We start from the raw sequence: 23,423 nt of genomic DNA on the forward strand, positions 1-23,423 counted from the left end.
TGGAGCTAGTTTATCAGCGTCGTAAAATATGTTCAAATGCCCTTCCTAACGCCATTTTAAGATACAATGTGACCTGCTTCAAATCTAATCACGTCGGCCACCGGCAGCCTTGTATGCTGCCGCACGCTTCGCGCTCCTGGAAGTGCGCTTGGCCTTCTGGCCACGACTCTTTTGCTTCATTTTGATTGATGATGATCCTTCCGTGGCGCGGTGACCCTCGAACACAAAGGAGTTACCGGCGATAGTGCTGTTGGCATCAGCCTTGACCTTGGCGGCACCAGCCCGGCCCAGCAGGCGATTGGCACGGCCTTGCATGGTCTTTTGGGCTTCGTCCACGCGGGACTTCTTGGCATCAGGGCCAGAAGAAGTGGGCTTCTTGGCCACCTTGCGAGCACGGGTGACACGCAGCTTGCGAGGAAGCATGGGCGGGAAGTTCTTGCCGTTCAGAGGGAGCGACTCTTCAACGCCGTTGCCATCGTAGAACTGGACGTAAGCGAATCCCTTACCAACACGAGTGGTGCTGTCACGGATAACACGAACAAACTCGACGTTCTTCTTGATGGCCTTCTTGTCCTTGCCACCAGTGTGGGCGTTGAAAATGCGCCACAGACCTTCCTCGATATCGGCAGGAGCGCGGGCCTTCTTCTTCTTGCCGGTCTTCTCATCCTCTTCGGGTGTCTCATTATCGATGAAAGACAAGTTACCAACAAAGACACACCGCTTGTGGTCAATCTCAGCAGGGTGAGCAAGGCTATCCACTCGCAAGTGACGGTCCAGAACAATGGATCCATTCAACGCAGCGGGGGCCTTGCGTGCGGCCTGCAGAGAGGAGTACACGGCATAGGCATTAGTGCTGGGCGTGGTATCGTCGAGAATCTCGCGCTTCGCGAAAGAGGCGCGTTTGGGAATACCACCACCACTGGCGAAAGCAACAGAGCGGAAACGGATGGATTCAACCTTGTGGGGTCCGGTAGACTCGGGGAGTGATGAACAGAAGGAAGCCAGATGGCGCATCAGAGTCTTTTTGGCGGTCTTGGAGCGGATTGCTTCCGTAGAGACGTTGCCCAGGAAAACAGTGCGGTTGGACTTTTCGACTTCGTCGGTGGTGGTGGTACCGGCCACACTCTCGTGTACTGGAGCGGGAGCGCTCTCTTCCTCGTCGCTATCTTCAGAACCGGATTCGTTGTCGGAGCCCTCTTCCTCATCCTCGCCTTCTTTCTCCTCCTCTTCCTCCTCTTCATCACTGCTTCCTTCGATTTGCTTTTGTCGCTTTGCATGCTCGGACTTTCGCTTTTCTTCGTCCCTCTTCTCTTCCTTTGCAATGCGACGCATGTATGTCTCCTCAACGTCCTCGCCAGCGCCGCTGCGCTTACGCTTGCGGTTTTGTGTTTCGGTAGTCTCAGCATCCTCTTCCGAGTCCTCTGCAGCACTCTCGTCTGCGGCATCGCTCATCACTTCATCGCCTGAGGACAACTCCTCGTCATCCTTCTCTGGGACATCTTCCTCCTTCTTGGCCTTCCTGATGGGCTCGACGTACTTGATTGTGGGGGCTTGCACAGGACCAGCCTATTTGATATCAGACCAAAGCCCACAGTATTAAAGACCGAATATAAACTTACACTTGAGGCGAACAGGGAGGACAATGTTGGGTCCAGAGAGGCGCCGCCGAAGGGAAAGCCCGAAGGCTTAGCCTTCTCCTCTGTTTTGGAAGACTTCGACTTTTTACCCATTGTGGAATAAAAGAAAGCCTATGACAATAGACTTAAGTTAAAGGGTCAAGACGTGGCTTTGTTGCAATTGCGCCTCTGATAGCTCCGACTTTTTTTTTCTTAGATTTCTGCTTATCGGGTCTTGGCGCGGGAAGCTGTGATTATATAATCAAATGCGGTGTAGATCGAATTCCTAACAAACGTCGGGCAATGTCTCTTTCTGTAGGCACTGTAAATATGCATAAGGATCTTCAGTGCAGCTTTTTTCCGTTCCTGGGCTTTTGGCTGTGCCGATAGGGGTTATAGTGCATTTGAGCGGACGTTATTCCAGCACGGAGATCATTTGCCCGTGATTGGGCGATAACTGGATGTATACCTCACTTTAGCATATCCAACCACGCTGAAGCCAAATGATACAGCTTGTAGAGCAGCTCTTGGTGCTAGTATATTTCTGTATGCTGTATGATACCAGTGTAGTGGCATGCAATGGCTTTCTTCTTCCTGCTACGTCAGATGGGATCAGATGAAACCCCACGTGACTTGCTTTTTTCTTCGGGCGGTGAGTTCGCCCTCGCCGGGAACGCGGCAGAACCCCGTCACTCGCTTCTGTTGCTGCACCCCATCATAGCGATCTGCTGCTTTTGTCTGCTGAAACCCCCTCTTTCACTTTGCCTTCCCATCCCAAATCACTCCTCCAGTATTGATTACGACCCCAGCATACTTCTTTATGCCGTCCGACCCTCTGCGACTCGGTACCCCGTCTTGACTGCTTCCAGCTCAATCTCCCCTCGCCCTCCAGAGTCGGTCTGCGCAGGATTCGTCGGACCGAAAGCTTTTCTTGAGGCTTACAACACTGGCGATACGCGTGGGCTTGGATTTGAGCAAATACCTGCGTCACAGGAACGTGGTGGTTTTGAGAATCGTGCTCGGTCGCGAGCAGCTGTGCTCATTACCGGCGTCGCTCCCGGCGCATTGTTGAAACGGTACGTCGCTAGAGGTTTTCTACCACTTTCCTGCTTTTATTGGGTCATTTTTGTGAGAAACGAAGGGATTCCTGTCTCTTCGGGGTACAGATAACGGTGCACTTGGTTTGCGCGGTTTCTGGTCCCTACGCTGAGCGATTGTTGCCGACTCTGGGGCGTCCGATGATCAATCTCCGCACCACCGCCTTCTGGGGGCGCTCACCCATCCTCTGCACCCACCCTCCACTTTTTGCCCACCAACTTGATTTTTCACTGATCTTGCTGAGTTGAAATGGCAATTGTGCTAATCTTTTCATGATCTGTTCAGACTTTCGATTGTCACTCCGACTGGTCGATCAGTGACCTTCTTCCCCCTCTCCACGCCATCGGCGAGTCTCACCCTCGCCGCAAGCAATCAACGACCCAATACACGCTTATCATTCCTCCCCACTTTCCTACATCACTTGCGCCAGCTTCCTGCTTTGTGGCACAGTCAATGGAGGTAGCTGAGAGCAGAGAACAAGCCTCCGTTGGTCATCCAACGGGGGCAGAATCCACAATTTCCAATGGTGACCGGAACCCTTTTCTCGATGACCCGCTCATGGATGACGATGGGCGGTCAAGCAGCTTGAGTGAGATTGACGACGTCTCGGACAACGAGCCGTCCGACTTCGAAGATCCCATTAAATCGGACAGGCCAATGGAGAATGATTCGGAGGCCGAAACCGAGCGAATCGAAGATTCTCCGCACAACGTTCGGAAAAGAGACATCGTGTTGAGTGCAGGCAGTGCTGGTCCAAGTCCGAGCAAGCTTCACCAATCTACAACGTTGGATGATGTCGACGACGACACACTCATGGCAGATGATTCACCAAGCAAACGCCGACCCTCGAAGAACAACGGATTGACCGACGACATCCCACACCTTGGCGATTCCGAGCTTCCAGATAGCATTGGAAAGAAACGAAAACGCGTTGAGATCGGCGACGAAATCACTACCGAACTGGGAGACGAAGAGGAGCCCATCAAAAAGCGGCGGAGCTCGATCAAGAGTGATCTCAGCGACCCCATTGACGACGATACCCCACTGTCGCCGGAGCCGCTCGATGACACATTGGCGATCAACGACGATGATACCCCGGCGGATGATGCGCCGGAGCTGGATCCCCCAGTCGCCCCGCCACTCAAGGGCAAAAAGAGCAAAAAGGGTGAGTGGATGTCAACAATGGCCCATGATACCGATGATCAACCAGATGTCGGGGTCGGGGTCGAGGCCACGATAGAAGACATTGCTAATGAGATTTCTATAGACGATGACCCAGCGGAACGGGACGAGCATGATGATGCCGAGACGGTTGTTCGAGCTGAAGAAGAGTGTAAGTATTGTCTTATGGAGCCTCCTGAACATCGCAGGTCTCTAACAATTTGTGCAGCCGTGAAGAAGATGTCTGCTATGGATTCGCTGGCGACTTTGGAGAAAGAGTTTGCGGCTCTGCGTGACAAGTGAGTGGTATCGTCAGACTTGCGACATTCCTTGCTAACAATCGCAGGATTTATGATGAGCGGATCTCAAAGCTCAACCGTGAGATGGAGATGCTTACTGGGCCGAATCCAACACACCCCGAGTACCTGCGGCAGATTGAATGTGTGCAACGTCACCGAGACGCCAAGATCAAATACGAGGAAAACTTGTATCGATACCGCATGAAGTCTCTAATGAACAAAGCTCTCGCAGAGCGCTCGCAGGCACACAGCACGTATTTCCAGCGTGTTCGAGATGTGCGTGAGCGGCATTCGTCTGCGATCAGCAAGCAGTTCTATGCAATTCAGCATGATCGATTCAAGACAGACGAACTCAGCCCACACCACATCATTGCCTTCCCAACTCGTCGCTCCCAGCAGATTGCACATCAGGCTGCATACAATCATGAAGTTTCAATCATGGCCGGTGTTGCCAAATACGTTGGCTTCCCCGCTGCACCTTCTCTCCTTGGTGCACGTCCAAGTGAACTTGATGATGATCTTGAAAAGATGGGCGTAAGTTACCCTCACCCTACTGCATCCGCCTACATACTGACAATCAACCAGATTGCCGTCGAGTCGCGTGCCTCGGCCCCTCGGCATTCATCGGCGATGCCTCCCCGGCCTGTCGTGTCGACCATGTCTTCCAACCCCTTCCGTAGCGCTGCGGAGGAAGCTTTCCTAGAACAAACTCCGTGGGCAAATCCACAGCATCCTATTCACCAACAACAGCAACACAGCCATCAACAGCAACATTCTCACCAGCACCGGCCGCCAGCTCGTCCGTTTGAGCAGCCCCAGCCATCATCTTATACCACCCCGGCAGCTCAGAAGCGGGTAGTTGATGTGAATGCGCCAAATGGATCCGCTTCAACGATCCCCGAGAACGCATCTGCCGCCAACTCATCGGCAAACAACACTCCGTATGGCCTGGAGCAAGATCCCAGGCACCAGGCACAAGGACCTTTCCGCAATCCAGATTATGACGGCGATCATCGCAAATCCGGATTCCGATCCTTAAGTTCATCGCCTTTGGATGTGCGGAAATCACAACCGCATCTCACTCATACCCTCGACCACCGCCCTCCCACTACCGATGTCCCCTCTCACCCCCACCTCTTCTCTCCGCCTCCCGCACGACAAGGCTTGTTCCGGCCCTCATCGGCTCTCCAACGGGAGCCTTCGCCATCACTTTCCTCTAAACCGGTGGACGCGGTACATTATCGCCCCCATCAGTCGGGCATATCGACAGGATCTGGCTCAAATCACATGTCAACGCGATAGTCCGATGTTTTTGTTTTTCTTCTCCAACGTGACCTCCCCTGTCTACTCGCAGCCCCCTTAATACCCAGGGAAATTCCCCTTCATGCATCATGTGCCTTTTCTTCTTCTGTGATAATCCCCGCTTTGTACCATTCTCCCATCCTCTTGCCACAACATCAAATGTATTTTGACTGTTATGTTCACCAGCTCTAGGAGAAACGGTAGTATGTGTCTGTGTTTGTTGCATGAATCAAATACCGGTCTGGGACCATGTCTTTCTGTTTCAGTGGCGTTCAGACCTGGGATATCCCTGTTTACATTACTTTAAACTTTTGATTCGACGACTCGAGTTAATGGAAAGGAATCTACTTCAAAATGACATTCAATATGGTGTAAGTCCTAGTAATTGGGTTTGATTTTCAAATTTGTTCCAAGGCTTTTGGTCACTGGCCTCGGGGTGGAGCAATATTCATGGGTATCCAAGTCTACCTTACCGAGTAGTTAAATACTATGTATTCCTTACCTCCAAATCCATATACGATGCATCCTGTCTAATGACTTTGACCACTATTTGTCTCCAGTGCTTCCAAGGTTCAATTAACCTTGAAACCCGCACACGTAAAGACCGAGGCACCAACCCTGTAAGTAGCACCCAGTGGGGGGTGGAACTCGATGGTAATGTACATAGCATTCTCTGAAACATGCGGGTCAATTCAGCAGCCGATAGCCCAATACAAATTATTGGAACCATCAGTGAATGCTCAATGAGGGTGAAAGATATCCAAGGACTTCGGGGTGGGAGTTTGGTACGCGGGCACCAAAGTACTGCGGCAAACCGAGGATAGTCGAATAAACTGGCACTCTTAAGGAATCACCCTTTCCAACCTTGATAGATTTTGGAAACACGAGATAGGTGAGTTTCTTACTGATTGACGCAGTACTGGCGGAAAGCAACTTCTTCCTATCAGGCACATTCAATGGTAGTTATTGCTATGATTTCTCTACACTTTGACACGTCTCAAGATTGTCACATTGGTCAAAGTCGTGCTTTTTAACAGGCGATGATTCTTTCCGTGGCTATTGGTAAACTAAATACAGGTTGGAAGTGTAGACCAGGTGTTCTCATGTGTGTAGAACAAGCCACAGTGTTCCAAGGTTCAAGGTCAGATCTAACTGCCGTGTTCGATCCATGGATGTCTTTTTATGAAATCAATGATAAACCAATAGCTAAAAAGAGCAGAGGCTTCACTCGATCTAGTTTAATGAACGGCTTCTCGTTTAGCTTTGAAACTTAGAAACTAGTAAATCCGTGGATATTCATTAGATCGCTGCAGAATGGAATCTTGGGTGACAAGTGCCGAGTAATGAACGGTCCAGAGTCCGATCTGCACCATAGTTTCCAAGATTATCGTCCTTGCATAGCACATGTACACGATACAGTACTTATGCTGGCCCCCTCACCGGGACACAGCTGGCTGCAGGTGGAGAGACATGTACCAGTACCCAACTGCCAGCATCTTGGGGTCCTGTTGAGGGCCCGGAAGGCCATTTGTGTGGATTTCAATGCTCATTTAGTACAGTCACATTTCTCTGTGTGTTTACCTTGCATTGTCATCGGTGAGTCCAAGTCCCCTCTGCCGTCCCCGGTCTGCGTACAAGCCCCCCCTGGCCTGACCCGGTTCTCGAAACCCACCAGAAAATTACCCGGAATGGCAGGTGGTTGAATCTTCAGCCGCTGTTAAGCAGTGACAGTGACACGGGTCAAAATGATACTCAACTACTCCGTATACAAATGAGTAATACTTATGCAAGCATATCGGATCGCCTATTCAGGCAGGTCGGAACCATGCTAGACGAACAGTCCAACCTAAGATTTGCAGGTGTGATATTCCCAGTGCTCGTGACGAGTCGCTTCATTAACTTTAACGCACGATGCAGGTACTTTAGGGCCCAAAATGGTTGATCTGCTAGCTTGGCGAAATGCTACCGAGTACGACGGATACGCAAACATTTTGAATTCTCCAGATGATGTGCTGACTTCTCCGCGGTGTAACCTCATCTAAACGAAATCTCGGTTTTTTCTCCAAGGTTTTTCCATGTTACTCAAAGGCAGATACAAGTAGAAAGCCACATGTGATTAGGTTCGAGGTGGGATCTTGTTTCGGTGACTCAAGGTGGTTGTTTTTCTCCAGGGCTACAACACTTGCTTTCTAAATTCTCATCAATTGTTTCAATTCTTATATAGGGAACCAGGTTCCGTTCCTGTGGGATGCACATTCGAGTATTGATTATACGTGGTTTCTCTGAGATTTTCACCGGCTGGTGGATCCAGAGTCTGGCCCATGGTCATCATACAACAACTGCGACCTGCCTATCTTGATATAAGGGGGCAAAAGTGGGACAGGGTTGTCAGGGACGCACAATTGTGTGGCGGAGTTCGGACACCATCCAGGGCTCTGGAAGATCGATCATTCCAGACTGATGGACCCTGTGTCTCATTCCACTCAATTCTCCTATGCCGTCCACGGGTCTTGGTGACTCAATGTAGGCATACGCATTCAAACTCTTCGTGGGTTGAAGATGGCATATTCTTTTGGCGCTTTATCGACCAAGGAATATCGTCATTAAAAAGAAAAAAAAAGGAAATGTGTATTGGATTATATAGATATAATGCTCGCTTTGTTTAACGCTTATTTCAGAGATGCAACACCTTCCCACACCAGTATATGTCCAATCGAACCGATCACAAAAGCCAATGGCTATTTCTCAGAGGGGTATCACGCCATCATATGTCCTCCAAATCACCGATTCATATCCAAAGAAAAAGAAGAAAGAAAGAAAAAAGAAAAATACTAGTAACAGATCAAGAGAAGATGCCCAGTGGCAGAGTCATGGCCACCTCGAAGTTGGGCACGTTGACCACCTCGGCAATCTGCAGGTCTCCAGCAACACTGGAAAGGATGTATGCCTCACTGCGAGTAAGACCCTTCGTCTGCACAAGCCATTCGATCAAGTTCCGAGTAGCACTCCGCGTAGCCTCGTACAAGTCGGGAGCAACACCCAGAGCACCGTAGGTACCCAGGTCAGGCAAGGGGTTGGGAATCTGGGCGCGGGGCGGAGTCTGGAACTGAGGAGCTGTCATCCACGGCTGGTTCTTGACGAGTTCGAAGCGGAGGGTGGCCCGGATCGGGGTTTCGATGGCGGTACCGCAGACCTCGCCGTGGCCCTGGGCAGCGTGGCCGTCGCCACAGCTGAACAGTGCACCGGCGGTCTGGACGGGGAGGTAGACGATGGAGCCGACGCTCAGTTCGCGGCAGTCCATGTTACCACCTGCGTTGGTGGGCGGGACGGTCGAGAGCTCTTCGTCGCTGGCTGGGGCGAGACCCATGCATCCCAGGAAGGGGCGGAGGGGGATACGCATGTTCTTGAACTGAGCGAAGCCTGCTTCACGGTTCAGTTCCCAGATCTTGAGCTCGGGCTCTGGGAATTCGTCTGCCAGCAGACCAAAGCCCGGGATGATGGCGGACCAGCCCCAGTCGGCGACCTCGAGGTCGAGGACCTCGACTTTGAGGACATCACCTGGCTGGGCATCGTTCATGTAAATCGGGCCGAAGACAGGGTTGGCGAGGTTGAGGTCCAGGGCCTTGATGGCGGCGGCGTTGGATGAGGTGTCGAGTTGGCCATTGCTACTGTCGATGGCGTCGAATGAGACCGTCTCGCCGGACGAGACTGTGAACTTGGGGGTGTTGCGTCGCGCCCACTTCTGGTGGCTACATTCTCTTCCCACGTGAAAATTGCTCCATCCTTTTGAGGCCATGTTGGTTGATTGAGTTGGAGGTCGAGTTTCTGTGAGACTCATTGGAGATGGGAAATCGAGAGCTGAAGGCAGCAAATAAATAAATCCGTAAAAAAAGAGAGAGAGAGAATCAAATGCTATTTCAAGAGGAAAAATCAAGTCTGTGGAAGGTTGGGATGACACAGGGGATTTTTTGTATTGAATCCGATCCTCTTCAGGGTTGACCGTTCTGGAAGGTGGCTAGGGCCGGATCTTATGCTTCTTTTCTTTTTTTTTTGCTCCACTCCGAAACCACAGTCGCCTGCCTAATGGAGACTGACAGATTTCCAGCATATTGGACCATTAGAAGAGCCCCCCTGGGAGCCTCTGGGGGTTGGAGTAAGGCGATTGGCATTGGAGCATCTGGTTGGTTGAGAGAGCGATGATTATCCGCCTGCTCGATTGGTATTTTTCCAGATATCTTCTTAGGCGGGGCTTTTTACGGAAAAGCCGACAGTTTCACACTCTGACGTACTTCCAAGGTTGTACTAGAAGAATTATAACCTTTGGAACTATATCTCAAAGAAGCTAATGTTTTATATGCAAATGGACAGAGTTAGATCTATAGATATACTCCGTTTAAATCTATCATTTCGGCATAACCCCGGGGCCTTGGAATATGATTACGTGAGCATCCAGCATTACCTAGGTACCTAGTTAGGTACTGAGAGGAAAAGCCGACTCTCCAAAACCAAAGTTCACCAAAGTTCACGTGCTCAGTGAAGAAAGGACATCGATTGGCAACCAAAAGTTGAACAGAATCCGGGAAGGGAATGGCAAAAGCCACTATACGAAGATTCGTAACCAACACCACCTTCCCGATCGGGCAAGGGGCGAACCGTTGGGTGGTTGTGAGTGGCACAGCTGCATAACATTTTCGGTGGAGCTACTCTACTTTTAGTACACTGTGCTGTACTTTACTCCGTAGTCCCTTAGTCCCTTCCCGAGCACTAGAACACTACACTATGTATACTTGACTTTTGACCTTTTTAACTCTTGACCCCCTTTTTTTTATAGTATATCTTCCAAATCACATCATGATTCCCGTCCGTCGATCATCGCAACAATACAAGAGGCATTATCACTCTGAGGTCGACTCGCACTATTGGTGGCAATCTCCTGTGCAATCTCACTGGCTGGCTTCCCCCGCATCGACAATTTCATCACGTGCTTGACCAGGTTGGCATCATCCACTCGATCGGTAACTCCGTCGGATACCACCAAAAGTAAGTATCGGCGGTCCGTGTGGAGTGTCCGCCGGGAAGTATACGGATCATTGGATAGGAAGTTCCCCCGTGATTCCGACTGCACCGACTGCTCCGCCAACGTGTTCACGGGGTTTTTGTACTGCAGGTCGCCCACCGCTCGAGACATATTCAACGATCCTGTCCGTGGGTTAGCGTCGGCCTTGGGAGTGCCCATGGTTTGCCCAGGTGCTTCTTGGCTCTCGGCTCATACCTAGACGGTGAGTGCCACTGCGATTGATCACTTCTCCACCCGCTTCCTCTATGCGCGCCTTTTCGCTGGGCACCTCGGGCTTGTGAGCCTCTGTGAGACGTCTCTAGGGGGCTTGGAATCAGCCATCGAACCCTTCTCATTGGAAGGAGTGATGCGTACAACGTGATACGGGTGCTCGGTTTTCGGGTCGCGCTCAGCCAGAATGACATGCGAGTCGCCCAGATTGGAGGCCACCAGCTCCCCCTGAGTCAGATTGATGCAACATACTGCCACCGTTGATCCCGATATCGCTGGTTCGGCTGTTTCATTCTTGAACCGATCCAGGAGCATCTGGTCTTCCTCTGCCAGCGCCGCTTTGATGGCCCCTGCCCAATCTTCTCGTTCGAACTCGGGACGATGTGCGATGATGTGGTGCAGAGTCTGGTGAACATGATCAGAGACCAGTTCTGAGCCACTGAGTGTATGCGTCAGTCTGGTTCATCAATCTCTTGATTTCCTTTCTTACTGTCCGTCATAAATCGCAAAAAATGCGATCTTTTCCTTCGTCTTGGAAGGAAATTGCTCTGGGGCGATCACTGTACATCGATCTTCTTGATATTGTCTTCCTCCTTGGGCCTAGTTCCCGGGTCTTGATCAGTATCACAACTATGCATGACCCGACCCTGACACTCACCTGGCCAGCCCCGGCGCCAAAAAGGGTTGCGGCATCAGTGGGAGACACGACTCTGTCCTTGAAGAATTTGTCCCTCAGAGCTCTGTGGGCCAGCACCATACTGCTTCAATTCACAACAGATATGTACAGCCAACGCACAGAGACGTTCAACTGTACCATTTGGTCAAAGTGTTTGAAAACACCTGCACTGCCGCTGGATCATGATGGTAATTTGACATCATCAACAGCTTCTCACTAACTGATGTTCCACCTAGCTCCAGCTTTTGATTGGCTGTTGCTTGCTTTCCCCGGAGCTGATTCCTTCACCAGACATCTTAGTGGTAGTATCCGAACCATTTTGTTTTCAGTGGCTGTAGTCATTTGCCTGATTCTCAAACAGCAGCGTTTTCGATATTCGATACATACAGCCCCACGACATACTTTCCATTACAAGCATACTGGTTCAAATAAAATGTCAATTCAAGGATATACTCGTACAGAGTACTCCGTACGGAGTACATGTATTGGATCGTTCCCCTGAACATTTATAGATCGCGCTATCAATTAGCGCACGGGCCATCCCGCCTCTGCGAATCTGCAAGATCATAATTCTAATCGTGACCTTCTTCCCTGACTTGTACCTTCACTTACTGCTTATTGTTCGTTATTACTCGGAATGGGTTGGGTAGGAGCAGGTATAGCGATCGCAACGACGGTTTATTTCTTCTACCGATACCCTCCCCGAAGCTGGGCCGAGCCGCGTTCTTTCGCCCCTCCGGAGCCCAAGCCCGAGACGCCCCTCGCCGCTACGTCGGATACACCTGTACAGGAGCATAGTCAAAGGACCCCGAGCCCACCAGTAACCTCAGAGGAGGACAGCCAAAGTACGCCCAAGGCGTCAGCTTCAAGCGCCCCGCGCCCCGTCCTTGCGGTTCCTGAGTTCAGCCTTGAGGACGAAAGCGGGACATCACAACCCGCCACGATGCCCTCCATACCACAGCCGACAATTGACACAAAGGCCCAGTCGGTACTGAAGGACAGCAGCAATGGAGTGCCCAAGCCTTCATCACAGGCACCATCCTCCATGGCCCCTCCACCGCCAAAGCAATCAGTTCCACCTCGTCCAGCGACCACCAGCTCCTCAAGCCTAATGCCCCCTCCCTCGATCCCCCGACCGACACCGCAACCAAACCGAGACCCTAGACTACAACCACCGCGCCTCGGTGGATCCTCTCTCCTCCCACCCCCATCCGCTGCCGCCTCCCAACGTGGTCCACCGATGTCCGGCACTCGCCAAGCCAACAGTACCCTTGCCCCGACACCAGTCACCCTCAAGAAGGCCAGCAAGAGAGTGGTCCTGGAGCCAGGATATTCGCCACTTGACTGGGCAGCGTTGGCTTCAAACCCCAACAACCAACTCCGTGGCAAGGGTCTTCCCCGGGTCTATTGCGGGTTACCCCGTCAATGCTGCGAGAACAGCACGGTCGCAAGGGCCGGGATGCTTGGACTTCCTACAATGGCAAGGTTTACAACATCTCGCCTTACGCCCCCTATCACCCCGGTGGAAAGGGCGAGCTCCTCCGAGGCGCAGGCAAAGACTCCGGGCAGTTGTTCATGGAGATCCACCCGTGGGTGAACTGGGATGGGATCCTTGGAGAGTGTCTTATCGGGATTTTGGTCTCGGAGAATGACATACAGGCTAAGAATGCCTTGGACGACATGGACTAACCTTGACGCATGACATTTCACCCAAGGTCCCCTGTAAATGCCTTTTCTGTTTGCATATTGTGTACACTTACTGTATATATACGAGATACCCTCCTCCTTTACAAGGAGTAGATAGCTGCATAATCGAAACGTGACCTCAAACAATCGTACGCGAAACTGAATTTGATAACGTTTTGTTTACTTCTTCAGAGCTCATCCTTCACTCCCTCAATAGCAACCAACTCAGTCTCGAAGACCAGAGTCGCGCCACCGGGAATAGGTCCAACACCACGGCTACCGTATCCGAACTCAGGGGGAATAGTCAGAGTGCGCTTCTCGCCAATGCACATGTCCAACAAGCCTTGGTCCCATCTGCCGATCGCATTAGCTTCAATTGCGCAATTTGTCTGTGTCGCAGCTTCCAAACTTACCCCTTAATGACCCGACCAGTTCCAAGCTTGAAAGTCAGGGGTGCATGGCGCTTGTAGCTGGAGTCGAACTCGGAGCCGTCGGACTGCAAGGTACCGCGGTAGTGCATGGAGACTCCGTCGCCCTTGACGGTCTTGCGGTCGCACTCGACGGACTTGGTGACTTCGATGCCGAGGTCGGCGGCGGCGGCGAGGGAGCCGAGGGTGGCTACGAGGATGGAGGTGAGACGCATTGTGGTATGGATGGGGTGTTGTTGAGAAGTGGACAGATGGAGCGGAGATTCTAAGATTCCCCCCGACTTTAACGTTGGTCTGTGCTTTTAACGTCTACTCCGTACCTGCTGCTGGACTACTACTTGATTCACTACGTAATTGCTTCTTTTCGAAGAAGCATTATTCATTATCATTAAGTGGGTTCCTTAATGGATACCCAAGGAAGCAATTAAAGCTCAATTCACCCATCCGCCCTCAAGTTATCATGAATATCCGATGTCGGGAATCAGGGTTATCCAAAGCCCCGAAATCCGTTTCACGAGGCCTCGGTCTTCGCCCCGTCAATGCCAGATCCAATTCCTTGATCGGCAAAAGCCTGCAAATCATCCTCACCCATAGTACCGTCCCAACCCTTAGAGACCAGGTAAGCACGGAAATTCTCATCCCGATGTCTCAAATCCTCGCCCGACAGATCTGGCACGAACACCCACGTCACAAGGATCCCAACCACACCGCAAATAGCGGCGATGATGAAGGTCCACCTGTTACCCAGGTTGTTCTTAATGGGTTGGAACGCCTGTGTACCAATGGCAGCGCCAGCCTTCCCAACCGCCGCCGAAAGACCGTAGCAAGTCCCGCGCACACCGGTAGCATACGACTCTGAAGAAAGCAGTCCGAGCATGTTCCCAGGCCCAAAATTACCGGAGCTCTGCATCAGCCCGTAGAATACAATGAAAAGTGGGACTATCTTCGTGATCTGCTCGTATGCACAGCCGATTATCAGCCCGAAGATGAGATACCCGCTGAATCCAATCATCATGATAGGCTTGCGGCCAACCCGGTCACAGAGTATGGCCCCGAGAAAGACTCCTGGAAGTGCGATGGCTCCTAGTAGGAGTTGCCATTCGCCTGTTGATCGGATCGTACCGTTGTGCACAACAGAGGAGATGATGGTTCCTGAGAAAACACCGTTGGGGAAGGTCACGAAGTCTAAGCTAGTCAGCGTGTTCACCTTTGAATGGGGGCCTACATACCATATAGGAACCATGCTCCACATGTACCTATCAGCGATCGCCAGTAGTACCGTAGTACAAGCATGTAAGGTACACGTCGTTTGATAGCTCCGCGCCGGTAAAGCACCGAATTCAGCATGCGGATCCGGAAGTAAAACACCGTCAGCGGCCAGATGCATCCTATCCCAAAGCAAACACGCCACACGGTGCTGTAGTGGGATTGATGGCACGCCATAAGCACGATCAGGAAGATCGATACTGCGAAGGGTCCACCGAATGAGAGAGGGAAGTTAGTCACCATGATGAATGCCGGGCCGCGGTGCTTGGGAACTAGATCATTGGCAGCTTCTGAAGCAGAAGTCGAAGAGGCAGGATACTCGCCGCCGGCACCTGGCGGTAAGAATTAGCATGCTTCTCTACTTCTATTGACAGATGCCTTACCGAATCCGACAACACCACGCGCGACCGTCATCATCCAGAACATGCCATTGATCGTGACGCCATGAGAGGCTGTCGCGAGGATTCCTCCGATGACAATCATGAGGGTCGTAAATACGATGGCGGTCTTACGACCCAGGTAATCGCATGTCAATCTGGTATCGTTAGCACGTAGCCCTAACTCGGTTCTGAATGAGCGCTTACCCAATGACCACCTGCCCAATGACCTCGCCTACGAGCAGAGCGTTGGAAACGCGTGTGCTCACGGTCGTGGTGTACTCCTTGGGGTATTCCTTCTTGAGGAGGACATTGGTCATGGTCCTATATGTAGACTTTACGTTAGCCAAAGGACAAGAGAGCGACACAAGTCACCTGACATTAAATTGTTTTGATATCCATCGCTGATCAGAGCAAAACCACTGGCGAACTATTGGTGTTTTGTGGTCAGCCAAGGTACTCGAAGGTGAAAGGGTGGGTGCGCTCACGATAGTGAACAGGTCCGAGAGACTCTGTCGTTTCTTTGACGCGGAAGCAGCATCAAGGTCGACTTGGCTAACATTAGTGACACCAATATTTTTGGATGATTCACACTGAGGCAGTGCGGTCAAATCGCGAGAGGAAGCCATGACCAGCTTTTTCCCGAAGGCAAGGGTGATGGGGGAAAGCAAGAGAGGGGAAGGGTGTGACCGCTGTTTTGATTTCAGCGTGTTGTACGGGAGTACAGTCACAGGGCTGAAGCGGGGAATCCCTGCCAGAAAGAAGTGGTTAAGTAGAAAATGGCTAAGCGTCAACTAAGAATTAAGCTAATGGGCTTTCGAGCTTAACCATGGGTGGCTGCAGATATCTGCCTGGTATACTTGGTGCGCTTGACACGTGGGTAGAACGAAAGGTTCACACTGCTACTGTTTTAGAGATGAGCCATGGTTGCAAGGTAAATACTCATGGTAATATGTCCATTGATATCGAATTCCGCTAAACAAAACGCCGACATGTGATTGAAGTGGTCTCTCCGATCCGGGTATCACAGATGCAGAAAAAATGTGATCAATATGTAACAGAAGAATTTTTGGATGAAAAAGGCAGAGTCATAATGCGTTAAGGTGCTTCCTCCCACGGGTTGCTTGGTTTGCACACCCTTAGGCCATTAGGCCCACTTACCGAGCACCGCCATGAGGGCAGCACCGGCACAGAGAAGGAAAAATGCGATCAGAACGTCACGGATGGGCGCCTGGCGCATGGACTGGCTGAACATGAACTCGTGCGCCATAAGCTCGACGAGGGCAGTGTAGATGAGGATGCCGGCAGAGATTGAGTCGAAGACACCGTTGACGATCAAGGTGGTGCGTCCCTCAGGCGGGTAGCTGTTGCGAACACCCAGACCGATAGCGATGGCAATCGGAGTCGAGATTCCAAAAGCGAAGCCAAGGAAGTATGGTGTGTTTCTCTTGGATTTCGGCCAAGGAACGGTAGCAAGACGGGAGCCTAGACCCAGACCCTCAAAAGTTTGGTGGAAGACGAGAACAATATAGAGAGTGGTGAATTCGGCTCCCGACACGGCAAGAGTGAGACCGATGAACACGGAGTGGAAGATTATACCAAATTCCAGGATGAAGATGGAGGTCAGTTGGGCAGTATAGTCCTCAATAGCTTCTTTGTCGTTTTCGGTGTCATCGTTATCGTGGTGTTCACGCGAGTGGCCAAGGTGATCTTCGCCCGGCATTAGATGCTTTGGTTCATTGGTCTCGTTGCCAACGGATGAATGATCATCCAAAGGAGTGTGGGTGTGACCCTCCTCGTCGTGGACATGGCCTTGGCCGAAGCTAGAGAAGCGCATAACCATCAATTCCACGAAGAACAAGACCACAATGGTCATCAGAATGATGCCCTCGACCCAACTGTATTCGGTGATGGGGCCGGTCAGGCATTCATTGGTCAGAGCCTCTTCGGCCGGAGCCAACAGGTGAATAAAGGCGGTAGCGATAATCACGCCAGATCCGAAGTACTTGGCGACAAAGAAGGCCCACTTGGGGAAACCACCACCCTTGCTGAACCGCCGCGCAAAGACCGGGAAAAGAGCGCCGAACATGGAGCCGACCATGATCACAAAGATGGAGGAGATACGCAGGCCCATACGGCCGTCGAACTCATTACCAGAGTCACATGGGTCGGCACGCTTGAAGAGGACAGATGAGGCGTCCATGGTGTTCATGGTGCTCATGGCGTTTATTTAAAGTGGCACAAGAGGTATAAAAGAAGCGGAGAGGTGGGATGGAAAGAAATTGCGTGGGGAATAGTGGAAAATTCGGAGGAAAAGATAGATCAAAAGATAGATCATGCAAGTCCACCAATTAGGATGATTGAAGAGATCGCAAGAATGATTGTGGTCTCAAACTGTCAAACGGGCCTGGTGTGCAAGGCTGGTTTGACCGCAATCCGCAAGGTCCTCGATGTTAGGCGAGGTGCGTTAGTCGGGATGAACGCGCAGAAAATTACCAGGAGGCCCTGACAATGTTCGGACTCTGTGATGCTTCTGCAACACGATTGGACCAAAGTGTCGTAAAAAGAGGAAAAGCTCTCGCTTTGGGTCGCGCGCGTACAACGGACGAGAGTAGTACCGTTGATCGTACAGAGCGCAAGCCTTCCAGATGGATGTTCAGACTTTCCAGAATGAACCAAAGAAGCCTTCAGAATCTTCCGGGATAAGAATATAGATTCCGATCTGGATATAAAGAATGTTCAAAGACGCTCAAAATCAAAATCAAAAATTTGAGACGGCGAATTTGGCGGGGAGGGGACCTTGGGGGCAGTCGAAGACGTCAACTAGTACTGGGTACCTCCCAACCAATACAATTTGTGGTGTGGCTGGGAGTACCCGGTACTTTTTCGGTTGGCGTGTGAGGACCTTGTGGACGGGTCGCCCGTTCCCATTGCGGCCATAAAGTCACGTGTAGAGATATCATCTTTGCAGAGTGTTTGTTGGTCTCTGTGAATGTCGCCCTGTGTCTGTTTCCATGTTGTCGTCAGTGATGAACAAGGGAAAGACCACATTGCTGAAGGTAGGGCTGAGGGGAAGACCTTCAACAAAGCAAAGCATGCCCCTGGGGTCCTGCGTCTCGATCACCAATCAGACGATCGGCGGCAAAAAAAGGCTTGGCGATTTGTTGAGGTCATCGGAAGCTTGGCCAGACAAGCTTACACCTATTTGAACACCATGGCTCCTATTCGACGATACCTTCGCATCAGCAAATACTCGGTACTAGAGTGCCGTATCTACCTGGATGCTCCCTCTGATTCACGATGGCTCTTGAATCCTCGCGATCCAGTTCTTCCCCGCGTCATCGCGGCCATCCAACCCTTGGTTCTGCCCAAATTGCGTGAAGAAAACCAGCGACTCTTCTCTCGCAAAAAGAGTAAACCAGTGAAGGATGTTATTGCCGAAGGTTAATATCATATGCTACCCGGTTACATGTATAGCAAGCTGATGCGTTGTCCAGACGACTTCGAAGTAGCCATTTTCCTCCGCGAATCTCGCACCCGCCATTCCATCCTTACGCGAAACAAGACATTCCACGGGCATGGGACGCAGGATAAAAATCCGGACTCGGTGTCCGGGCCAGGAGATGATACAGAGAATCCGACAGGCTCTACCAACGATGAAATCATGATTGAGAGTGATAGTGAGCCGGAAGGATTACACGACATCCCCGAATCTACCGGCGATGAAGCACCAGCCAGCGCACGGCCGAAGAGGAAGTCTAAACTCAAGGCCGGCGGAGTTCAGCTTGAGGAGGACACGGGCACTGATGAGAAGAAGCTTCGATTCAGCACCCACTACGAAAGTTTCAATATCTGTGGATGGGTTTTGTGTCTCTTGGTCACGCGCAAAGGGGGTAAAGCCAAGTCAAGTGCTGCAACAGCTGAAACTCCCCGGCAACCTTTGATGGAGGAATGGATATCAACTCAAGCCCAGGCATCCGTAGATGATTAAGGTCCCTTTGCGCAGCTCACCATGCCAGTGACAGGTGACAGCGGGCCCCCGGTGAAGTTCCGTGGTGTGGCTGACAAGGATCTTATCGGTGGTCAAGCTTTCTCAAACTCGACTGGAGGACAGCCGTGGTCTGATCAGGGCATTCTGTAACACATCTCGACACCCGGTGGTGTTATGTAGTGTTTCAACCCCATGCAAAGGCTATGCTTGTGTTTCGTTCGTTGGTGTCGCAGATGCACTACCCAGAGACCATGTTGCATCTCCTCACCTCGTTCAACTCGGACCCCTCATGTCCCGCGTGACATGAGGGGGGAACCTAGTCTCCAGGGATGTTTCTGAGGGGGGTCGCAGCATCTTCCCACTAACGGGCCGCTACAGGTCTGGCACTGGATGCAATGCTGTGGTCAGCTCGTCGGTTACGCAAGTGGCGGGCTGTCATACTCCGCCCCAGATGACCTCTTCAGGGACGGTGACAGGTTGTCAGAGCGGCTGAGACGGAAATCACAGCCACAGGACCCCGGGCGCCTGCGTTAGCTCGATTGTTTGCATATCAAGACATGCCATAATCATCGACTACGTAAGAATTCGGTTTGCGTGTCTCGGTCGCATTCACGACGTCCTGCGACATCGCACCATCCTAGCTTAATGTCATAACTGACACATTTGGATTTTCTCGGAGACATTGCGATTCCACCCAAGCTGAACAGGCCCCATGTGGTTTGGTCTCCCAACCTCGGCCCGCAACTTCCAGAAGGCAAACTAGAAGATTGACAAGTGGAGCCCAACTTGAAACAGCCGGTCTCTCCTCGTCCCGTGACAGTCGATAATTTCTCAATGGAGCCTGTTCTCAATCCCAACAAGCTGGGTTTGGGAGAGGAACTGTGGGAAGACAACCCGCTGATCATCTTCACCTTCCACCTTTTGCCCACCTTACGGAGCGTGTGCACTCCGTACTCCGTACACCAGCTGCATGTTTGAGATCAGACTCAAAATGTGATGTCATACTGGATATCATTCCTTGGCCGGGCACACCTGTGCTAAGCGAGCAACTCAAAAAAAAAGCCGATTCGCAGCCAATCCCGATCTGTTGAGAAATAGGGCATTCAAAATCTCCGACATTTTTCACTCCACGGCTTCAACATAGGTTTCCAACGGTGCGGAACGGTGAGATGGAGCGCATCCAAGTGGGGAAGAGCTCTGCTACTTTACCCAAAAGGGCGACTTTATTGAACTTTGCGGTCTGCTAGTCGGTGGTAGAGTTTTCTTGCCATGTGTGCCCCCGTTCCTCCTCGTTTTTTCGCCACTTCTTCCGTTTCCCACTTTTTTATTTTCTTTCCCCTTTCTCGGTTCCCCCGACCTTAGTTCAGGTACACCCGTGTGGTCGCATTTGCCACCGACCCCACACTTGCATACACTTTCTCGCATCGCTGGAACACGGTAAGCCGGGAAGTCAATTTAGGCAGTTTAGTTACTTTAGCTCTTCTAGTCAATTTGGGACGTTTGTTCCCCGGGACCTTATCATCGCATTAGTAATTGGTCTTACCTGCTTCTTCCAGTGTCCCGCTTTGCATATCCCGGTACTGGGTACGGGGTATACATGCCGGAGTGTACGAGCCCTGGAGTACGGAGTACGAAGTACTCGGGTTGCCACATAGGGAACCTTGGAAAGTATACAGAGTACCTGGTGACTACTTTACTTTTACTAATGTGTAAAAGGAATGGACTATCTTAGTTTATCTTGCCTGATTGCAGCCGAGCGCAGATTTTTTTTCAATGTAACAAACCATTGCATTATGTATATTGCTAGATAATATCCGGGGAAGGACAAAACCATCCGCGCCGATGCTATTCTTCATGCAGATTGTACGGTAGTAAAGAGGGTTCACATGGGCAGACCACTTCCATCGAGTAACCGCTACCCACAAGCTTAGAAGCACGCAATTCACGCCACATCCACTCCGTACAAAATGTACTCCTAAGTACAGTAGAAGTACGTGTACACAGGTGCGGGTACAGGTCCAGCACGGAGTACACTCGGGCGAGTAGATCTGTGATTTCAGTGATGTGCAGCCACTGGGGATACAGTGATGAAAATCGAATCATCCCCCTTCTACTCAAATCAAATCATAGCCAATTATCATAGAGGGGCAGGTTGCATACGGGATCCATCAAGGATATTTTGTCTTGCATGCTTTCATAGTGATGTGCAATGCACAGTCCTCTGCAGGCGACCCTAAGCCAGGGACCCGTCAGCCCCAGTAATAGCGTTCATCGGCTGTGCTCAAATTTTGGACTTGCAGGCCTGAGCGAAGCGGGAAGCATGCACCAGCGAGGACAGAGTACCACCATACTTGTAGGTACTTGGTTGTACATGCTACTACTCCGTACTCCGTACTTAGAGAGAACCAAAATAAGCGCGAAACACCGTCAGGCATCCCTAGTGAGTTTCTAATTATTGCATGTCTCAACTACGCGTAGCAACCATGGTCCAGGATGGGTCCTCGATTTGATCGGTTTGTTTTGTTTTTCCCCTGGACCCCTGAGATCATAGCTACGTTGAACATCTCATTACTACAGTGCTATGCCTGTTTGTAAACAAGTATACAGTGTACTGTAAAATGAGCCGCTGATATGTCATATCTGAGAGCCGGGACGAATTGCAGATTATATCCTTTTGGTCCCGGCATTGTGGGATATCGGCTGTCACGCCCTTTTAGTGTGTAATTAATACGAATCGGCCTTCCCGTTTGACCCTCAATCACTTACTTTTGTGTATCTTTTTTAAATGACCTTTTAGTTCTTTTAGTTCTTTTAGTCCTTCTAGTCCTTCTAGTCCCTTTTTTTTTCTCTTCTTTTTTCTCGGGTGTTATGAACACATAACTTGTAATTCCTCTGCAAAGCACGAATTCAGGATTATCAAGGTTTGAGTCATAATGGTACCAGGACTGTCTCCCTGCAAGTCGTACGGAGTCGTACGGAGTATACAATATTCAATGAAAAATGATCGTCCGAATCTCAAAAAAATAAATCAAAACACGTTCTCACCGCATCAAGGAACCGTCCCTATGGAGCCACAGGTGGGCCCACGGGAGATTGCCCTTTACCAGTTGTCATCTCGCGTGGTTTCATGATTCACCATGCATATGGGCTGTGAAACCTGGATTGTACACGGAGTATGTGAAGAACCTATCTACTCCGTAGATGATCTTCGTTCGCGGCACTAACATCCGTACATGTCGCACAGGTTAATCTCTCTTGGGGTATTATGTACGGAGTATGTCTCTCTCATTTCCGCTCACTCCACTAGTTCAGGAGTGGGGAGCTTCTAGAAAAAAAGAGCAATTTCCATTCCATTTCCCCTTTTGGCTACTGTACAGAAATCCCTAAATCAATAAATGTAAATAATTTAATTCCTACGTCAGATCAGGTGGATCCTCAGCCTCCTGTTCATGGCAGGGATGTTCGATGCGCTTTTTCGATTTTCGATTTTCGATTTCTTTTTTATTTTATTCTTTTCTTCTTTTCTTCTTATAAGAATCCTTTCCGGCAAGCTTTTTCTCTTTCTCCAAAACTTGACACTCGTCTTGCTCTTACGCTACTACACTACACTCTACACACTACACTGCTGCATCACTACACAAGTACATTGCTGCCTTGCTCTCTCATCTCAAGTCTACTTTGACTCTACTTCACTCTGAGAACCACTACATCCTCTCAACCGTCAACTCCTCCACACAAACACAATGCCTTCCGTCGGCTCTTCTCAGTTCCCTCCATGCCCCGGCCCTCCTCCTCAGGGCCCTCTCCCTCCACTGCCGAAATAGACAACCCTCCAGTCTCACGAACCTGATGACCCGGCGCATTCTCATCGCCCACGACCTGGAACCGGCATGGATATCACGACTTCGACTTCGACGTTACGACTCGATCTTTGTTATCGAGTCGAACTCGCAATTAATTTCTCCCCCAACAACCCTTTTTTGAAGCGACTTTCGAGACACCGGTGCGGAGACAAAGAGCACTAGCTTCCATCGCTTTCGTCTCTTGGCGTCCTTCACTTGCGCAAAGGGCTTCCGCGTGGACTTTTGTTTTCTTTTGTTTTCTTTCATTACCCACTTCGCTTTCTTCTTGATCTCCCCGGGGTGTTTCATTTCTTTCCCCCTTTTTTTTATTTCCCGCCTTTCAGCAACTGCATTCAGGACTTTGCGCCGGCGCTACTTGTCCTTGCATCGCGTT

At 50.8% G+C, this 23,423-nt stretch overlaps 10 protein-coding genes across 10 annotated transcripts; 4 read left to right on the plus strand and 6 right to left on the minus strand.

Annotated features, from left to right (window-relative positions):
* Window positions 1-84: 84 nt before the first annotated feature.
* Window positions 85-1,730, minus strand: nop12 (rRNA-processing protein NOP12; the record flags this gene model as incomplete). The annotated part of the gene is made up of 2 exons (XM_056959914.1): window positions 85-1,566; window positions 1,620-1,730. 2 exons carry the CDS (start codon window positions 1,728-1,730, stop codon window positions 85-87), a joined length of 1,593 nt encoding a protein of 530 aa, XP_056809304.1.
* A 465-nt stretch (window positions 1,731-2,195) lies between these two features.
* Window positions 2,196-3,177, plus strand: N7506_010622 (uncharacterized protein; the record flags this gene model as incomplete). Its single annotated transcript, XM_056959915.1, has 2 exons — window positions 2,196-2,692; window positions 3,000-3,177. 2 exons carry the CDS (start codon window positions 2,196-2,198, stop codon window positions 3,175-3,177), a joined length of 675 nt encoding a protein of 224 aa, XP_056809305.1.
* A 95-nt stretch (window positions 3,178-3,272) lies between these two features.
* N7506_010623 (uncharacterized protein) lies at window positions 3,273-5,476 on the plus strand (the record flags this gene model as incomplete). Its single annotated transcript, XM_056959916.1, has 4 exons — window positions 3,273-4,047; window positions 4,105-4,174; window positions 4,222-4,708; window positions 4,760-5,476. 4 exons carry the CDS (start codon window positions 3,273-3,275, stop codon window positions 5,474-5,476), a joined length of 2,049 nt encoding a protein of 682 aa, XP_056809306.1.
* A 2,842-nt stretch (window positions 5,477-8,318) lies between these two features.
* Window positions 8,319-9,272, minus strand: N7506_010624 (acetamidase/formamidase family protein; the record flags this gene model as incomplete). The annotated part of the gene is made up of 1 exon (XM_056959917.1): window positions 8,319-9,272. One exon carries the CDS (start codon window positions 9,270-9,272, stop codon window positions 8,319-8,321), a length of 954 nt encoding a protein of 317 aa, XP_056809307.1.
* A 1,053-nt stretch (window positions 9,273-10,325) lies between these two features.
* On the minus strand, window positions 10,326-11,520 carry N7506_010625 (PP2C family serine/threonine-protein phosphatase; the record flags this gene model as incomplete). Its single annotated transcript, XM_056959918.1, has 5 exons — window positions 10,326-10,675; window positions 10,749-10,851; window positions 10,908-11,202; window positions 11,254-11,363; window positions 11,422-11,520. The coding sequence occupies 5 exons, from the start codon at window positions 11,518-11,520 to the stop codon at window positions 10,326-10,328; spliced, it is 957 nt and encodes a 318-aa protein (XP_056809308.1).
* Window positions 11,521-12,076: 556 nt separating this feature from the next.
* Window positions 12,077-13,128, plus strand: N7506_010626 (cytochrome b5-like heme/steroid binding domain-containing protein; the record flags this gene model as incomplete). The annotated part of the gene is made up of 2 exons (XM_056959919.1): window positions 12,077-12,841; window positions 12,880-13,128. The coding sequence occupies 2 exons, from the start codon at window positions 12,077-12,079 to the stop codon at window positions 13,126-13,128; spliced, it is 1,014 nt and encodes a 337-aa protein (XP_056809309.1).
* A 185-nt stretch (window positions 13,129-13,313) lies between these two features.
* fkbp3 (peptidylprolyl isomerase family protein FPR2) lies at window positions 13,314-13,768 on the minus strand (the record flags this gene model as incomplete). The annotated part of the gene is made up of 2 exons (XM_056959920.1): window positions 13,314-13,479; window positions 13,539-13,768. The coding sequence occupies 2 exons, from the start codon at window positions 13,766-13,768 to the stop codon at window positions 13,314-13,316; spliced, it is 396 nt and encodes a 131-aa protein (XP_056809310.1).
* A 296-nt stretch (window positions 13,769-14,064) lies between these two features.
* N7506_010628 (uncharacterized protein) lies at window positions 14,065-15,825 on the minus strand (the record flags this gene model as incomplete). Its single annotated transcript, XM_056959921.1, has 5 exons — window positions 14,065-14,738; window positions 14,783-15,151; window positions 15,203-15,354; window positions 15,404-15,520; window positions 15,572-15,825. 5 exons carry the CDS (start codon window positions 15,823-15,825, stop codon window positions 14,065-14,067), a joined length of 1,566 nt encoding a protein of 521 aa, XP_056809311.1.
* Window positions 15,826-16,343: 518 nt separating this feature from the next.
* zrfB (low-affinity Zn(2+) transporter ZRT2) lies at window positions 16,344-17,399 on the minus strand (the record flags this gene model as incomplete). The annotated part of the gene is made up of 1 exon (XM_056959922.1): window positions 16,344-17,399. One exon carries the CDS (start codon window positions 17,397-17,399, stop codon window positions 16,344-16,346), a length of 1,056 nt encoding a protein of 351 aa, XP_056809312.1.
* Window positions 17,400-18,410: 1,011 nt separating this feature from the next.
* N7506_010630 (uncharacterized protein) lies at window positions 18,411-19,187 on the plus strand (the record flags this gene model as incomplete). Its single annotated transcript, XM_056959923.1, has 2 exons — window positions 18,411-18,639; window positions 18,694-19,187. 2 exons carry the CDS (start codon window positions 18,411-18,413, stop codon window positions 19,185-19,187), a joined length of 723 nt encoding a protein of 240 aa, XP_056809313.1.
* Between the last annotated feature and the right edge of the window lie 4,236 nt (window positions 19,188-23,423).

This window comes from Penicillium brevicompactum (genome assembly GCF_028827555.1).
Source record: "Penicillium brevicompactum strain IBT 35665 chromosome Unknown utg000006l_segment0_segment0, whole genome shotgun sequence".
Classification (NCBI taxonomy): Eukaryota; Fungi; Ascomycota; class Eurotiomycetes; order Eurotiales; family Aspergillaceae; genus Penicillium; species Penicillium brevicompactum.